Here is a 17,080-nt window from a genome sequence, read left to right as displayed (position 1 = left end):
TCTGCCATTGTCTTATTAAATCATTCAGAGAGACCATTCATCTGTGAGTGATGTTGCTATGTGAAAGCGTATCTGACACTGTCTTATTAAATCATTCAGAGAGACCATTCATCTGTGGGTGATATTGCAACGTGAAATTACCACTGATACTAGTCTCTACTAGAAAACTTTCCACAATCACGGAGCATCACATCAGAATGACGTCTTTTACAGTTTCTGGAGCTTCAACAGTTGGCAGAGTTTTAGTGACAGCATGATGGGTGAGGTAGTCAGTGCAGATTGTTGTCCATCGATACCTGTTTGTCAACTTTGGGAATCTCCCTAAGAGGTTGATTCCAACTAGGTGGAATGTTGTTGCTGCAGTTGGAGTTGGTACCAGATGCGCTGGAGGAAGTTTGGGGCAGACGCTCCCATCTCTAGTAGTCCTTACAGTGGCCCATCTAATGTCTAATGGCTTGACAGGCGCCTGTTTATAACTTCATGAATCCCAGGTGATGAGATTTCATCCATGCTGCTTTGTTACGACACAGGAAGCTTTGAAAGGCAGTTAGTGTCCATGTTTTAAATTCCGTTTTTACACACCACAGTGACAATGCATTCCTGAAGTCACCAGTCGACCTGAGATATCAAACAGGCCTTTCAACAAGTATAGAGCATGGTGATCAATCACAATGGAGAATGGTTTGTGAAAGAAGTACGACCAGAACATTTTGATTACCCAAACTACTACAAGACACTCTTTCTTGGTTGTAGAGTAGTTCATCGTGTTCTTGGAGAGTACTCTGGTAGGATAAGCTCTCACCATTTCATTTCAATACCTTCCTGAATTTATACTAGAACTACATCTTTTTCAGAGCCGCTAGCACTGGTGTGAAGTTCGGTCTACGCATTCTCTTCACACAACGCTAGGATGAGATGATGTTAGCACTTCCTTCAGGACACGAAAAGTTTTTAATTGTGCCTTGTTCCGGGAAGATTTAGTGTTGCTCTGCAGTAGTTCTTGCAAGGGGCATGTTTTTGTAAAGAAATCCTTTATGAATCACTGGTAGTATGATCACATTTTGAGAAAACTTCTCACATCACCAATCTGCCAATGAGTCAGAAAAATACGTGACTGATATCCCCCAGATGGACACCATCACCATCCACTAGGCGGCCCAAGATTTTTATTTCTTGGTTGGCAAAGAGGCATCATTTTGGATTCGGTTTGAGACACACTTCAATACAGTTGTCAGGCAGCCTAGATGTCCTTCAGACAAACACCACCACCCCTTCCCCAAAAGAAAAATGAAGTATCATCTATCCATATATCCTGTACATTTTAGTTGTCAAGCAAGTTGTCTATCATCTGCTTGAATGTGGGTGGAGTATTATATACTACAACCAGCATAAATTTGAACTCGCAGAGACTATCAGTAGTTAGGAAGCCACTCATTCTCTGATCAGCCAATAGCGTTTTTGCATGTCCATATTTGAGAAATATTTTGCTCCTCTCAAGCAGTCTGAGGTATGATCAATAGACACACATTTTTTCATGAGTTTTTTCAGTTGTTGGCATTTGATGCAAACAACTTGTGAGGTTCTTCTTCTTCACAAGAACCACCAGTGAAGACTAAGGACACTCTGAAGATCCAGTGTCGTCATCTTGCAGCACCTCCTCTACTTTCTCCCAGACTATCCGTTGCTTAGCCAGTGACCCCTGAGAACTATAACAATGTTAAAGGGAATTGAACCAGCAAAAATATGTATCGTTCGCATCCTCTTTTAGTGGTAAACACTATTTTTTTTCCTTTAATGAAAGCTTTTCTCATAAGGAATGTTATATCAGAAAGAGTACTTATCTGTAGATCTGGCTTCAATGTCCAAGGTTTCATTTTATTCAGTGACTATATAAATAATATTTACGAGGGTGGACTGAAAAGTTTTCGGAATCAGCACAAGAGGTTAGCACTAGCGCAACGGTTTGTTCACATGATATTCATTGGACTGTTGCCTGCAATCATACGCCACGTCAAGAAAGCTGTGGCAGTGATGTGGCTCTGTTGTTGTTCCCACTTAGTGATTTGCGGAGGTGGAAAAAATAGAGATTCAAGCAGTGATTAAGTACTTCGTAAAGAAAGGTATGAAAGCAAAGAACATTCATGCTGATTTCCAGAATACACTGGGGGACTCTGCTTCTTCATATTCAGCTGTCGCCAAGTGGACAAACGAATTTAAATTTGGTCGGGAGAGCTTAGATGATGATCTGCGCAGTGGTCAGCCAAGATGGGTCACTACTCCAGAAATCATTGCAAAAGTGCACAAAATTGTCATGGAGGCTCACTGATGGAAATGCGTGAAATTGCACATGCTTGCCAGATGTCATCCGAAAGGGTATATCACATTTTAACTGAAGAATTAGAATTGTAAAAATTGTCTGCAAGATGGGTGCCATGACTCTTTGACGCTGGATTAAAAACACATGCCATCGCCGTGGCAAAATTACATGAAGTAAGGTATGAATTGTTGCCACACCCACCTTATGTACCTGACATCGCTCCATAAGACTTCCATCTCTTCCCAAAATTGAAAATTTTTCTTGGTGGACGAAGATTCATTTCAAACGAGTAATTGATAGGTGGATTTGACAACTATTTTGCAGGTCTGGAGGAAAATCATTTTCGAGATGGGGTCAAGGCACTGGAACATCGTTAGACAAAGTGCATTAATCTACAAGGAGACTACACTGAAAAATAAAAAAAAGTTTCAGTGATGTAAGTACTTTTTTTCTATTCCATTCCCAGAACTTTTCAAACCACCCTTGTAGCATCCGGGTCCTTATTATAGATAGACGGAGTACTCGGGTGATTCTTCCTTTTCATCATGTATTAGGACACTTTCAGCTCTCATAACTGTTTACATCATCTTGGTTCTAAAAAAGAAGTCACAATGTAAGAAACGATTGAATCACACGTATCAAAGTGCCAAATGGCATAGATTTTGCATATTTCGGAACTAAGAACCAACTGACATATTTTCTGCATCTGACATCTGTTAAAAACTAAACTACAGATAGCAAAGTGAAGCACTGACATGAACTGAGGTATGGTTAGCACACTGTTTGGTCTTAATTGACATCACATTTGGCAGTAGCTTTAAAATTCCTTTGGGAGTGCCAACCCCATCATAATAATGGCCTTACATGCGGATATGGTTAATGCTCTGTGTAATTGTAGATATACTGTCCTAGTTCCGACCCATCATTGGCTGCAGAAAGGGCACTGGAATGGATGATTAGATTTAGTGCACCAGTATTAGCCATATTGTTAGATAACACTCTCATAAAAATGTAGATGTTGTTGCTGATGTTTCCACGGAGGGGACAAAAGTCATGGGATAGTCATATTCACATATACAGATGGCAGTAGTATCACGTACATAAAGTATAAAAGGGCAGTGCATTGACAAGCTGTCATTTTTACTTAGATGATTCATGTGGAAAGGTTTCCAACATGATTATGGCTGCACCACAAGAAATAAGACTTTGAACAAAGAATGGTAGTTGCAACTAGACCCATGGGACATTCAATTTCAGAAATTATTAGGGAACTGAGGTCCAGTGCTGTCAAGAGTGTCCCAAGAATACCACATTTCAGGCATTGTCTCTCACCACAGACATCACAGTGGCCTATGGCCTTCACTTAGCAACGGAGATCAGTGGGGTTCGTGTAGAGTTGTCAATGCTAGCAGACAAGTAGAGTTGTCAGTGCTAATAGACAAGCAGCACTGCATGAAGTAATGGCAGCAAGCAATGTGGGCATACGACGAATGCATCCGTTACACAGTGTGGTGAAGTTTGGCATTAATGGGCTTTGGCAGCAGACGACTGAGGTGAGTCCCTTTGCTAACAGCATGAAATCACCTGCAGTGACTCTCCTGGGCTTGTGACCATATCGGTTGGACCAGAGGTGACTGCAAAACCATGGCCTGGTCAGATGAGTCCCAGTTTCAGCTGCTAAGAGCTGATGGCAGGGTCAGAATGTGGTGCAGACCTCACGAAGCCGTAGACCCAAGTTGTCAACAAGGCACCGTGAAATCTGGTGGTGACACCGTAGTGGTGTGGGCTGTATTTATGAGGAATGGACTGGGTCATCTGGTCCAAATGAACCGATTATTGACTGGAAATAGTTATGTGCAGCTACTTGGAGATCATTTGCAACAAACAACGATGAAATTTTTATGGATGACAGTGCGCCATGTCATTGCACCACAATTATTGGTGATTGGTTTGAAGAACACTCTGGACAATCTGAGCATATAATTGGGCCACCCATATCGTCTAGCATGAGTGCCCTCAAATGTTTACGCGACATAATTGAAATGTCAGTTTGTGCACAAAATCCTGCAATGACAATACTTTCTCAATTATGGTCAGCTATAGAGTTGTCATGGCTCAATATTTCTGCAGAAGACTTCCGACAACTTGTTGAATCTATGCCACATTGAGTTGGTGCACTATTCCGGGCAAAAGCAGCTCCTACATGATATTTGGAGGTATGCCATGACTTTTGTCACCTCAGTTATTATAAACTGTGTTAAATTCATCTTGTAATTTTGTTATCCCTCCATTCGTCCAAAATGTTCTCTCTCAAATTGATGCTCTTTTCACAGGATTACGCACATCAACCACTATCTGTTGTGTCCTTATTTGTGAAGGAGTACCTTTTCTTATGGGAAAGTGGACTGTTTGTGAAACAGGTTCTGAAGCTGATGTACTGGCTGCAATTCAGTTCCCACACAGGTATCAGTTGGTCACTTTTTCGTATAACATTTTTCAGTTTCTGATAATGTTTTTAGTTTCTCTGTGAATAACCATATATAAATTGTCTGGCTTTATTTTTAAAAATTGAAGTATTTACAGAAATAGTTTTTGTTCACTGTGTTTCACAGCATCTACATCATACTCTGCAAGCCACCTAACAGTGTGCGACGAAAGGTACTTTTGATACTACCATCTGATTCTTCTCCCACCCCACTCCCTCACCCCACCCAAACACCCTGTTCCACTCACAAACAGAATGAGGGATGAATGATTATTGGTAAGCCGTTGTATTAGCTCTAATTTCTCAAATTTTCTCATTGTTGTCATTTCGTGAGATGAATGTGGGTGGAAGTAATACACTATCTGTTTCTTCCTGGAAAGTTTTCTCTTGAAATTTTGATATCAAACGTCTGCGTGATGCACAACACCTCCCTTGTAATGTCTGCCACAGGAGATTGTTGAGCATCGACGTAATGCCCTTGCATCTGCAAAATGATCCCTTGTTGAAATGTGCCTCTGGTTGTTGCATTCTCTCTCTCTCTCTCTCTCTCTCTCTCTCTCTCTCTCTCTCTCTCTCTCTCTCCCCTCCTCCCTGTCTCCCTCCCTCCTCCCTGTCTCCCTCCCTCCTCCCTGTCTCCCTCTCTCCCCCCTCCTCCCTGTCTCCCTCTCTCCCCCCTGCACCCCCCCCTCCCCCACACCACCTCTTCCATGAGTCCTACCTGGTAAGGATCCCACAGTTATGAACAATACTCAAGAATCAGGTGAACAAATCCCTTAGAAGCCACTTCCTTCGTAGATTAGCAACATTTTCTTAGGATTCTGCTATGAATCTCTATCTGGCATCTGCTTTTCATACTACCTGTTTTGTGTGGTCATTCCAATAAGGTTGCTGTGAATGGTTCTTCTTCCTCTTCTTCTTCCCCCTTTTCTTTGGCCCACCGCCTTCATATCCCTATTGATATTGTTCATGGCATTCCTTGGCCCCTTCTGCCTACCACGGATCCTGAGAATCCTACTCATGGTAGTCTTTTATCTTCCATTCTAATTAGGTGTCCAGACCACACCGGTCTTCTTTCCTCAGATTATATCAATTTGTAAATATGGCTCTACCAGTTCCTGGTTTTTTAATACCCCCCATTCCTGTGACTTAGTGTCCCTCCTTGGGACAGACATTGTCCTTAATATCTTTCTGTCGAAGACCAGCAGATTTGTTCATCTGTTTTCCTTCATGTGAATGTTCCAAAGCTATATACAGATACTGGGAGGATTAAACTCTGGTATGGTATGGTTTTAAAATTTCTTGAAACTGCACAGAACATCCCGTAAGCCAAAATATCCTCCATTTGTGCTGCCATCCTTGCCTTGATCTCAATTTCCATTCTAGTCTGCTCCCTAAAAATGCTTCCAAGTATTTAAATGTGTCTACTCTTTTGAAAGTGGGGTTTGACTGTTGGATGCCTTGCTCATGACAATGAATAGTTACTTCATGCTTGTTATGCTGGATGGTTGCTCCTAGATATTTTACAGTTGAAACTATTTCCAACAGTTTGTCATCAATAGTGTAGTTATAGAGTAGTGGATTTCTCTTCCTATGTATGCACATTATGTTACATTTATTTGCATTCAGGGTCAAGTGCCGAAACCTGCACCAACCATTAATCCTCTGCAGATCATTCTGCAAATTGATACAGTCTTCTGGTGTTGCTACTTTCTTATAGAAAATCACATCATCTGCAAAGAGTTTTAAAGAACTTCCAATGCTTTCTGTTAGATCATTTATATACATTGTAAATGGTAATGGTGCTGTCACACTTCCTTGGGGTATTCCAGAAATTACCATTATATCTGTTGATTTGTGGATGAACAGAGCGAGCTGAGTTTCTCAAACTTGTTTATGTAATCCATGTTGATTTTTATATAGGAGATTTTTGTTCCCAAAAAATGTCATAACGCTTAAGCATAAAACATCTTCCATAATTCTACAATCCCAGTGATATAGGCCTATAATTACGTGCATTTGTCCTATGGCCCTTTTTGAAAATGGCAATGAGCTGCGCTTTTTTCCAGTCACTAGGCATCTATGATAAATTGCTGCTGGAAGGGAGAGTAAGTTCTTTCATGTCATCTTTGTAGAACCTTATAGGTATCTCATATGATCCTGATGGCTTTCCACTACTGTGCAATGGTATTTGCTTTTCTATTCCGCAATCAGTTATCTCAATACCTGCTATTTCGACATTTGTACTATGATTGAAAGGATAGGCCTTGTTCTGATCTGCCACAATGAATCAATGACTGAAGAATGATTTCCGTATTTTGGCCTTCTTTCTATTATCTTCCATTTTGGTGCCAGTATGGTCACTGATTGAGTGAGTAGAGGAAGTCAAGCCGCTTACTGGTTTTACATAAGACTAAAACCTCTTAGTGTTTTTACTCAAATTGACTGACAAAATGTCGCTTTCAGAGTCATTGAACACCTCTCTGATAGCTCTCCTTACACTCATTTTCGCTCTGTTGAGCTTTTATTTGTCAGCTAGGTTTTGACTTCTGTTGAATCTTTGATGAAGCTGTCTCTTTGTTTACATAACAGTTTTCTAACATGGCTATTAAACCACAGTGGATCTTTGCCATCCCTTAAGACCTTGCTCTGAACATACCTGTCTAAGACATACTGAATGATGCTTTTGAATTTTTCAATTTGTGTTCCACATATTCGTCCTTGTTATTGAGTATTGGATTCTGACTTCTCAGATACTCTGCAATTTGTACCCTGTCACTCTTGGTAAACAAAAATGTCTTCCTACTTTTCTTAACATTCCTTGTGAAATCCTTAGTCATAGTTGCTACCATAGCCTTATGATTACTGATACCTTACTCTACATTAACTGATCCAATATGATCAGATCTGTTTGTTACTAGGTGGTGTAAGATGTTACCTTAATGATTTGGTTCTAACTATCTGCTGAAACAGTTTCATACAAGGCATTCAGGATAATGTCACATGAGTCCCTGTCTCTGGAACCAGTTTTGATAGCATGACTCACCCAATATATACCTGGCAAGTTGAAGTCACATCCCCATTACAACAGCGTTACCAGGAAAATTTTAACAATATTCTGCAGGTTCTCTCTGAAGCACACTACCACTACAGCTCTTGACCTAGGTGGTCAACAAAAGCGTCCAATTATCATTTTTTGATTGGTCTTTGATGCTTAGCTTGATCCAGTTAAATCACCTTTCGAATACATGATTGATGTTGTTCAGTTCTTTACTGCAATGAATACACCATTACCAGTGGCAACTAACCTACACTTACTATAAATATCCCAGTCTGACCATAGAATTTCTCTGCTGTTCACTTCTGGTGTCAACCATCTTGCTGTTATTAATATTATCTTGTGACTCACCCTGTATGTTGTAACCATGAGGCTGCTGTATAATTTCTTTTTAAATATATGACTGGTTTCAGAGACAATTTTCCAGTATCTGTTCTACATTATAAAAACAGGACAATTTTCATGCAAAAACTATGATTGAAAATTTTGGTATAATGCAAGCGGTGCCTACGAATTTTTGTTAATAGCAGATGATACACACACAAAAATTATAAAACAAATGTCAAAGTATAATATTTTAACTAGATTGGAATGATCATTGAATATAGACAATGGAGAAAAGAGCAGCAATTGATTGCGAAATTACGTTAGTCTCCGGTATGCTCTACATCATCCAATATTGTGTGCTACATGTCGGTTTGGACTAATGTCACTTGTTATTATATGCACTGAATATGGCTGTGTAATAGTTCATATCTAGATCTGCTGTAATAAATGGATGGATTTAGCAATCAGTTGCTGCTCTTTTCTTCATTGTCTAAATATTTTGTTACACACTGGTAGATGCATGAAGTGTCAAAAGTATTATTTTTGTAATAATATATCACAAAAACTCACTCTCTCTTATTTATCTGTGTGTGGCATGAGAAAGAAAGACTGATTGTTGGGGACTGCATCAGGTGAGATTTGGAAACCTGAGAGCTTAAAGGTGGAAGGCAGGGTAATATGCAACACAGAGATTACTACTAAAACACCATGCATGGGTTAATAAGAGTGAGAAGCTAAGTGCATTGTATGTAATAAAGGTGGAAGAGAGTGGTGAAAAATAGATGGTAAAGACAATGAAAGATTTAGAAAATTGAAACGGAAATTAAGAAGGGAGTAGTTACAGTGTAGAAAAGCTGAGACAGAAGAAATTAGCGCAAATTAAGGCCAGGTGGGTGGTGAGATCGTGGGACATGTTGTAGTGCTAGTTCCCACCTGCGGAGTTCTGAGAAACTGTTGGCTGGGGGAAGAATCCCGATGGCGCGTGTGGAAACAGGCGCCGAGGTCACGAATGTCATGTTGTAGAACATGCTCTGCAACAGGATATTGCGAATTGCCAGTTTATACTCTCTCCCTATGCCCATTTTCATCCTAATTGGTAATTTGGCTGCAGCCATGCTGATGTAGAAGGCTGAACAGTGTTTACATAATAGCTGGTACATGACGTGTTATTTCGCAGGTGGCTCTCCCTTTGATAGTATATATTTTGCCAGTTACAGGGCTATTATAGATGGTGGTAGGAGGGTGCATAGGGCAAGTCTTGCAGCGGTAATGGTCACGGGGGTAGGAGCCATAGGGTAGGGAGATGGGTGCAGAAGAACCATAGGGTCTGACAAGAATATTGCGGAGATTGGGAGGGCGATGAAACGCCATTCTAGGTGTGGTGGGCAAAATTTTTGACAGAATGGATCTCATTTCAGGGCATGGTTTTAGGAAGTCATGGCGCTGTTGAAGTAGCTGATTAACACATTCCAGACCAGGATAATAATGAGTCACAAATGGTGTGCTCCGAAGTGCCCCATCCCACCTCTGTTACATACAATGCACTTAGCTTCTTACTCTTATTAACTCGTGCATGATGTTTTAGTAGTAATCTCTGTCTTGCATATTACCCTGTCTTCCACCTTTAAGCTCTCAGGTTTTCAAATCTCGTCTGATACAGTCCCCAACAATCAGTCTTTCCTTCTCACCCTGTACGGTAATTTTCCGCTGACCTGTGGTTCTGGGTGGCTTTCCCAAAATATATCCCTTTTCCTAGACCTCTCCAGTCCTTATCCTTTCACCCATCTTCCTTCCCCTTCAACCCTTCTGCCTGAAAAAGGAGCCACTGGCTCTGAAAGCTTACAGCTTACCAATCACAATAATCTTTTATGTGTGTGCTCTGCCATCACTTGGTGTGTGTGTGTGTGTGTGTGTTTGTAAAAATAACTTGTTACAATTGTTGCATTGTATTTTTTATGTAGCTGATTGATACTAGTGGTTTTTTCATTATTTTGTGTCCACATTACTAGAAGTATAATAAGACTCACAACACAGATTAGAAACTACATAAATTGCCACGTTGCTGTGACATCTGACCACTCAGATATCTTTTTGCATATACAAACTCTTCAATAACTCACATTATTCTTTTTATGATTGCCAATCCTTAAAAACACACAGTAAACATTGTTTTTCAGCATGTTCTTCGACACTTTCAACATCCCTGCTTAAAATATAATGTTTGTTTTCAAATAAATCATGATTTTCACTATTGTACTTAATCACACAGTAAGCAGTTGTCATGTAATATTTTTCGAAAACAGATAAGTTGTGGTAATCATTTGATAATAGCATTCCTAAATTTCTCAGACATTGATCTTTGCAGACCTCTGTTCAGTATATCCACTAGTTGTCCTTCTATACTATAGTATTTTATCCCAAACAAATCTTCTATGCACCGTTCACTAACATAGTGAAATTTCACACCTATATGAGGCAGTGACAACCATAACACATCATTGTTGATTGCCAGATAGTAGCATTTATCCCTATGTACATGTCCAGATTTTCTCCCAAGACCATTTCAAAACTCTTCCTAAGTCTCTTCAGTATATTTTCAGTTTTCTTCAAGTCTTTTCCTATAATGATTCAATCATCAACTTGCATATCCAAGTACTGATACATTTCTTCAGTTACATCTTTAAATATGCACTAATCTGAATTCGACTGAATTAGTCCTTCTGTTTTTTGAAAATTTGTTAGAATTTTATTCCATCTGGATGGAGTTTGTTTAAGTCCATACAGAGCTTTCTTCAAAAGACAGATTTTTCCAGCTCCTTCGTATCCTTCAGGTATCTTCATAAAAATCTCTTCATCCAGTTACCATAGAGAAAGGCTGTCTTTTTTCATCAATCAGTCTCACATGGAAATGTTTCTGTGCTGCCTGAGCAAACAGTGGTCTTACTGAACATGTGTCTAGTGCTGAGCTGAATAATTCCTTGAAATCTATACCCATTTCTTGTTAACAATCTCTGACAATCAGTCTGGCCTTCAGTTGACCATCATGTTCGACTTTAATGGTCTGTTTGCTTCTTAAGATCTCATTCCCTTTTGCATCCTCTGGATTGACCAACTTCCACATTTCATTCCGTTAGAGAGATTTCTCTTCTTTATCTATTGCTTATCTAGACATTAATATATTCTTTCTGTCTCTAAGAGTGTGGTTTCTTGCGTCTTCAGTGCATGCTCTTTCTTCTTGATTTTTCTTCTCCTTTATTTCCTTGGTATTTAATTTCATTTATGTGATTGTTAGTGTCATTTGATAGTTTCTTTTGCCACATACTGTTCAAATTTGACATCTCTTGACACAACAGTATTCCTTCTATCTGCAACAATCAGTCTGTAGCCATTTGGAGCTTAACCAACCAAAATGTGTGGATTACTTGTTTCATCTAATTTCTTCAAGTGGCTTAGATTTTTGGCAAAAACTCTTTATCCAAAAATTTCAAGTTTTGACATATCTTGTGTTTTCCCAACCCATTTGTCTGCAGGTGTGGCACTGATTGATAGTTGGGCTCATATTGATCAATATGTAGCTGTGAGCGTTGCCCCTTCCCATAACTCTTTCTTCAGTTTGTTATCGAATATTGTTGCTCTTGCCTTGTTCATTATTGTCACATTTAGTCTCTCTGCTTTCCCATTAACTTGAGGACTATAAGGAATACTGTAGTCTAGCACAATTCCGTTTCCTTCACACCAATTCATAAACTTGTGGCTGGTGTATTCACCACCTTTATCGAATCTTATATTTGACACTTTCAGATTGAACTAGTCTTCACTTTCTAACACACATTTTATTATCAGTTTTGCAGCCTCTGACTTGCAGCATAACAAATAAGTTACACAAAAATGAGTGAAACTGGCCAATACTGTCATGTAATATCTATATTCATGAAATGTTCGGGGTTCTGTGTGTCCACAGATGGCAGTATGTATTATTTCAAGTGGTGTTGTTGCTCTTTCTCTCACAGTAGAAAACGACTTTCTTGTTAGCTTAGCTCTCACACAAGCTTCACGCAATTTTTCTGCTGAGTATAAAATGTTAAGAACTCCAGTGCACATTCTCTTGATCTGTGAAGTACAGCATATGTCTGGATGACCTAGCTTGTGATCCCATTCTTGTTTTGCTTCTTGTATCAGTAGTGATTACATTCCTGATTTACTATTCACTTTTTATAATCCATTTCTTGTTTTATGTCATTTAAAAATGAGTATTTTGTCTTTTGAACCTAATGTTTAGTAAACACAAATGTACAGTACTACTCAGTTGAGGAACATTTTTAACAACTTTGAGAACACAGTTATCACGCACAAAGTTGTCTGTTGCTACTATTTTCATTCATCCAGCTTGTTTGGCAACTTTCACAACATATCATAGTATTTCACAATTGTTAATTTGTCCACTTCATTAAACATATGTCCTGTATTTGCACTATCGTCAACCATGATCATATCTTCTTTCTCATTGTCTTCTTGTGAAACCTTTTCTTCATTACATTCATACACAATTGGTGCAGTGTCTTTATTGATGTCTTGTTTCTTGCTTTCTCGAGTGACTAGATCTTGTTTAACAATATAAAACAATATAAGGAAAAGATAGTGCTACTTACCACATAGATAACATTTCAAGTTGCAGACAGGCACAACAAAGACAAACTTATGTATAGATTCTCCTGTAGCCTTCATCAGAAAAGGAAACACACACACACACACACACACTCACTCACACTAACAACCACACCTCACACACACATGACCGTCTTCTCCGGCACCTCAGAATGGAGTGCATTGGCATTGCATTATAGTACCTGTTCAAAAACTATTTTTATTTCTGTTATATGAAATATGAGCTAATTTTGTCAGGTATTTGTCTCATGTATGGTATGACTGAATATTTTGGTTTCATTTCTTTTTCTCTCTTTTATTAAAGTTATTTCTGTTTTGTAGTTCTTATTTTTCTTATGTCTATAGATTACATTGACTAATTCAGAATTGTATCCGTGTTGTATGGCCATGTGTCTCAAGGTATTAAGCTCGATTTCATTGTTCTTATCAGATAGTGGTAAATGTATTGTGTTCTCTATCATGGCATGGAAAACCACTTTTTCATTTGTTTTGGGATTGCATGGGGTATTGTGGATTATGTTACCAGACTGAGTTGGTTTCCAAAAAAACATTAAATGTATGAGTTCCATTTTCTTGTGGATAGTGACATCTCAAAACTTTATGCTCCTCTCTTTTTCATATTTGTTGACTGCAATTTAATGATTATATCTGTCACTTGCGTTAAGTTATTTCAAAGTTTTAAAAACACAATTGTTACAATTTTTTGTTGCTCAGTTGTTTCAGATTTTTCCAATTTAATAAAATCAGCTAATAGTTTTAACATTTTGTGAGTTATTTGAGTGTGAGAAACTGAAAATTTATCAGCTTATGAGCAGAGGTTTGTTTTAAAATGGACTTTCTGATGAAATATGTGGTCACAAGTGGACTTGCACCTAAAAGTTTTTCGGTGTGGCAACTGAAGAGTAAAAGTATCATATTCTCTTATCCGATGGAACAAATTTCAACAACTGGTTATTAAGAAACTGAAACTTTTACCATTTATGCAAGCAAATTATCTCACAAAGGAGGAATTTGTGGATGGGGAGGGGGACACCCAGCGTGTTGCAAAGGAAACACGGTTGGCTTAACCAGATCAGAAATATAAGTCTCATCTTTTTCAACGCATTGTCAACAGTCACTTGGAATCTGCTAAAGATAGGGTAAATTCTTTTGATGTATGTATTGTGTGCAGTATGTTTGAGGAATTGCTAGTCTACTTTTGTTGACAAAACAATTGTTAATTATGGAATTTAATGCAACAAATGATATGCCAGTTAATTACTTCCTAAAGTTTGATAAATTGATTCGTGATTTTCATTCGGCTGGAGCTACTGTCCAATAAATCGACATCGTGTGCCATCAACTTTTAACTATGCCTGTGGAATACAATGTAGTGCTCACTGCAATCAAAACCCTCTCAATGAAAGACTTGATGCTTAGCTTCATGAAAAATAGGCTACTGGATGAAGAGTCAAAGCGGAAGGAAGTCATCGGGAAAAACAAAAATGATGATACACCGCCTCCTACAGCTTTTCAGACTCTCATGGTCTCTATCCCTCTCCCCCCTTTTTTTTTAAAAAAAAAAAAAGAAGCTTCATCTCATGCCAGTAAAACAAGAAGTCAGCAAGGAATTTTGGCAGGGTGTATACGACCCAGGACAACCAGTAAATTTTTTAGAATTCTGGGAATTTTTCATTGTTTTAGTTTTTGGTTACATTTTTGTAACTTTGACTAGTAGGAACCAATACTCTAACAAAGAATATTACTGTATCCCGCTACTGCAGAATAATACTGCAGCAATAAAACACGAATGAGAGAAAAAACGAAATTAAAACATTAACTTGCAACGGAAATGCGCCATATACAGGAACAACACACAGTGCTCATACAAGTTTCTGCCAATAGCAAAATGTATCAAAGGCTTTAGGAAGACCAGGCAATGTTTCATAACAACAAATTGCCTCCGATGAGTGTGACGTCACAACTGTTTACATTAGATTCGTTTGAGCGGTTGCGAGCGAGCTTATGCGCATGTGCAGTTGAGTCGCGTAGGATTAGTACCTTCTCCCGCTTCTGGCTACAGAAGTGTGGCAGTTAGCTGCATAAGCAATAGCAACAAGCAGCTAGATGTTATCCGGAAAGATTTTACCAGAACTAGGCGGCGGGGGCCAACAGAGGTATCTGTCTGTCCCAGGAGGCGATAATTTTTTTTTTTTTTTTTTTTTTTTTTTTGGGGGGGGGGGGGGGTACCAAATTCATATTATTGTGCCTAGCATCCAGCACACGTTGGTCTATCGATTACTCATATGATTTTGAACGCATCCCTGTTGGTTTCTGAACATTTTTGATCAAATTATAAGTTGATTTCTGAACGAATCGTAAGTTCATTTTTGAATGTGTGCATAGTCTACATGATGTCTCTGCCAGGGGAATCCCCGTCGCATCTAGAAATAAACTTCCCTGCAGACACAAGGGTACAGGTCTACACGAGCTGAGCGAATAAAGCCGAAAGGGTGAATGACAATCACTGTTTATGTGGTTGACTGGGTTTGCAAATGATCAGCGTTGTTATAATTACTAGCGAATTCCATAGATTCAGATTACCAGAGTGGAAATAAATGACTAACAGGAATAACAGGCAACTAAGATTATGTATTGTCTTCTCCATGTATCCAAGAAATTGAAATTTTGACAGAATATTTTTGGACAGACTGGTACACTACTAAGGGCCAGTTATACAGTCCATGGCTAGCAGCCACTAAAGATCTATTCTGGAAGTAGCACGGAAAACGCGTGTACGAATATTTAATAACTCCTATCCGGAGAACAAATGCGAGATAACTAAACCAGTGATTGTGGCAGGGTTAGTGAAGTTAACCAGGGAATAAAGTTTGACACTGGCAGGAATAGTTACAGAATTAGTTATGACAAGATTGTTTGTTAGGACGAGGAAGGAGAAGAAACGGAGACTCTCGCAAATTACGGAAGAATATGACGATTCCAAATTTATATAAAAATTTCATACTACTACTTTTCGATCTCATGTTTCAGAAGCCAGAGAGTATGAATGAAATCTGAAACTATGTCCTAACATAAAACCTTTTGCTTGTAGTAGGCCTAATAGGCATTTTATATTGTTACTACATGAATTTTATTCTTTCGTGTTATAAAAATTACCATTTGTGCCAAAACAGTCTCGTTTATTTGGTGTGTGTAACAATTGCTGCAATATTAGGCAGACCTATTTCGTTTTATCTAGCAGACAGTGACAAAATAGATGTAATCACATCGAGAAACGACACCAGTCTTGGGTACTCTTTGTATTAACAGCTTTTCTAGTATTAGACAGCGACATTTCGATTTTTAATGTCGCAAATCGTTGACGAACTTTGATGAGGTAATAGATTCTTTCCAGCAAGGAAAGTATGTCATATAAAGCAGTGGCAAGATTAGAGAGAGAGAGAGAGAGAGAGAGAGAGAGAGAGAGAGAGAGAGAGAGCGCTAGGACTTACGGATTGAAGAAATGTTTATTGCCTTGCTTGTCTCTTGTCTTTACTCGTTTTATGTGAGGGGCAGGATGTCAAACTGGCCGATTGGGTGCAGGAGAGGTACCTCAGGACATTTTAATTTCAACTGGCCTGAATATAGTTTGATTGCACCCACTACAAAATTTACACGTTTGAATTCCACAGAGCGAAATACAGAGACGTTCGATGGAAGAATTCTGTGAAGAGGCATGGCACTGCAGTTCGTTACACTTAAGACCAAATAACATGTCTTACGTTCCCTCAATCATATACTTTTTATGTATCAGACCCTTCAGATAGGTGTGTGGTACAATTTGAAGATATTTTTGAAAAGTCGATTTTTTAAATTTTTTGCGTCCTACCTTAAACGCTCGAGGGAGGGGGAGAACCACTATGTAATATTGGCCCGGTTCGGAAATATCGTAGATCCTGACCTGATGCGCAGAGCAGTCTGAGTTATAGTGGGGAGGTGGTAATCTCCACGTGACCCGTGTTTACGTTAAGTGATTTTGCTGTTTCCTCTTCGTTTATTACTCTCACGTCAAATGAAAACAAAATGGATTTCTGTGGACGGGAGCTATCAAGTGAATTAAAATACATTCACATAATTATGGAAGGCTAAAATAAGTTATTAGTTTCAGATTTTATTTTGTTTCAACATTTCTGATAGTCAAGCGTTAATCACCTTGCAGAACAAGGAAGTTATCTTTGTCAGTTTGTTAAAG

The 17,080-nt window shown here is 38.8% G+C and overlaps 1 protein-coding gene across 3 annotated transcripts in view; it reads left to right on the top strand.

Moving 5' to 3' along the window:
• Window positions 1-17,080, top strand: part of LOC124612406 (centromere protein I-like) — a 367,802-nt gene that overhangs the window by 212,448 nt on the left and 138,274 nt on the right. For all 3 annotated transcript variants that reach the window (XM_047140617.1, XM_047140609.1, XM_047140600.1), the window contains exon 11: window positions 4,651-4,780. In XM_047140617.1, the coding sequence (XP_046996573.1) occupies window positions 4,651-4,780 (130 nt within the window). The remainder of the gene's footprint in view (window positions 1-4,650; window positions 4,781-17,080) is intronic.

This window comes from Schistocerca americana, chromosome 1 (assembly GCF_021461395.2).
Source record: "Schistocerca americana isolate TAMUIC-IGC-003095 chromosome 1, iqSchAmer2.1, whole genome shotgun sequence".
NCBI lineage: Eukaryota > Metazoa > Arthropoda > Insecta > Orthoptera > Acrididae > Schistocerca > Schistocerca americana.
Note: the sequence above shows the minus strand (reverse complement) of the source record. Positions and strands in the feature narration are given on the sequence as shown.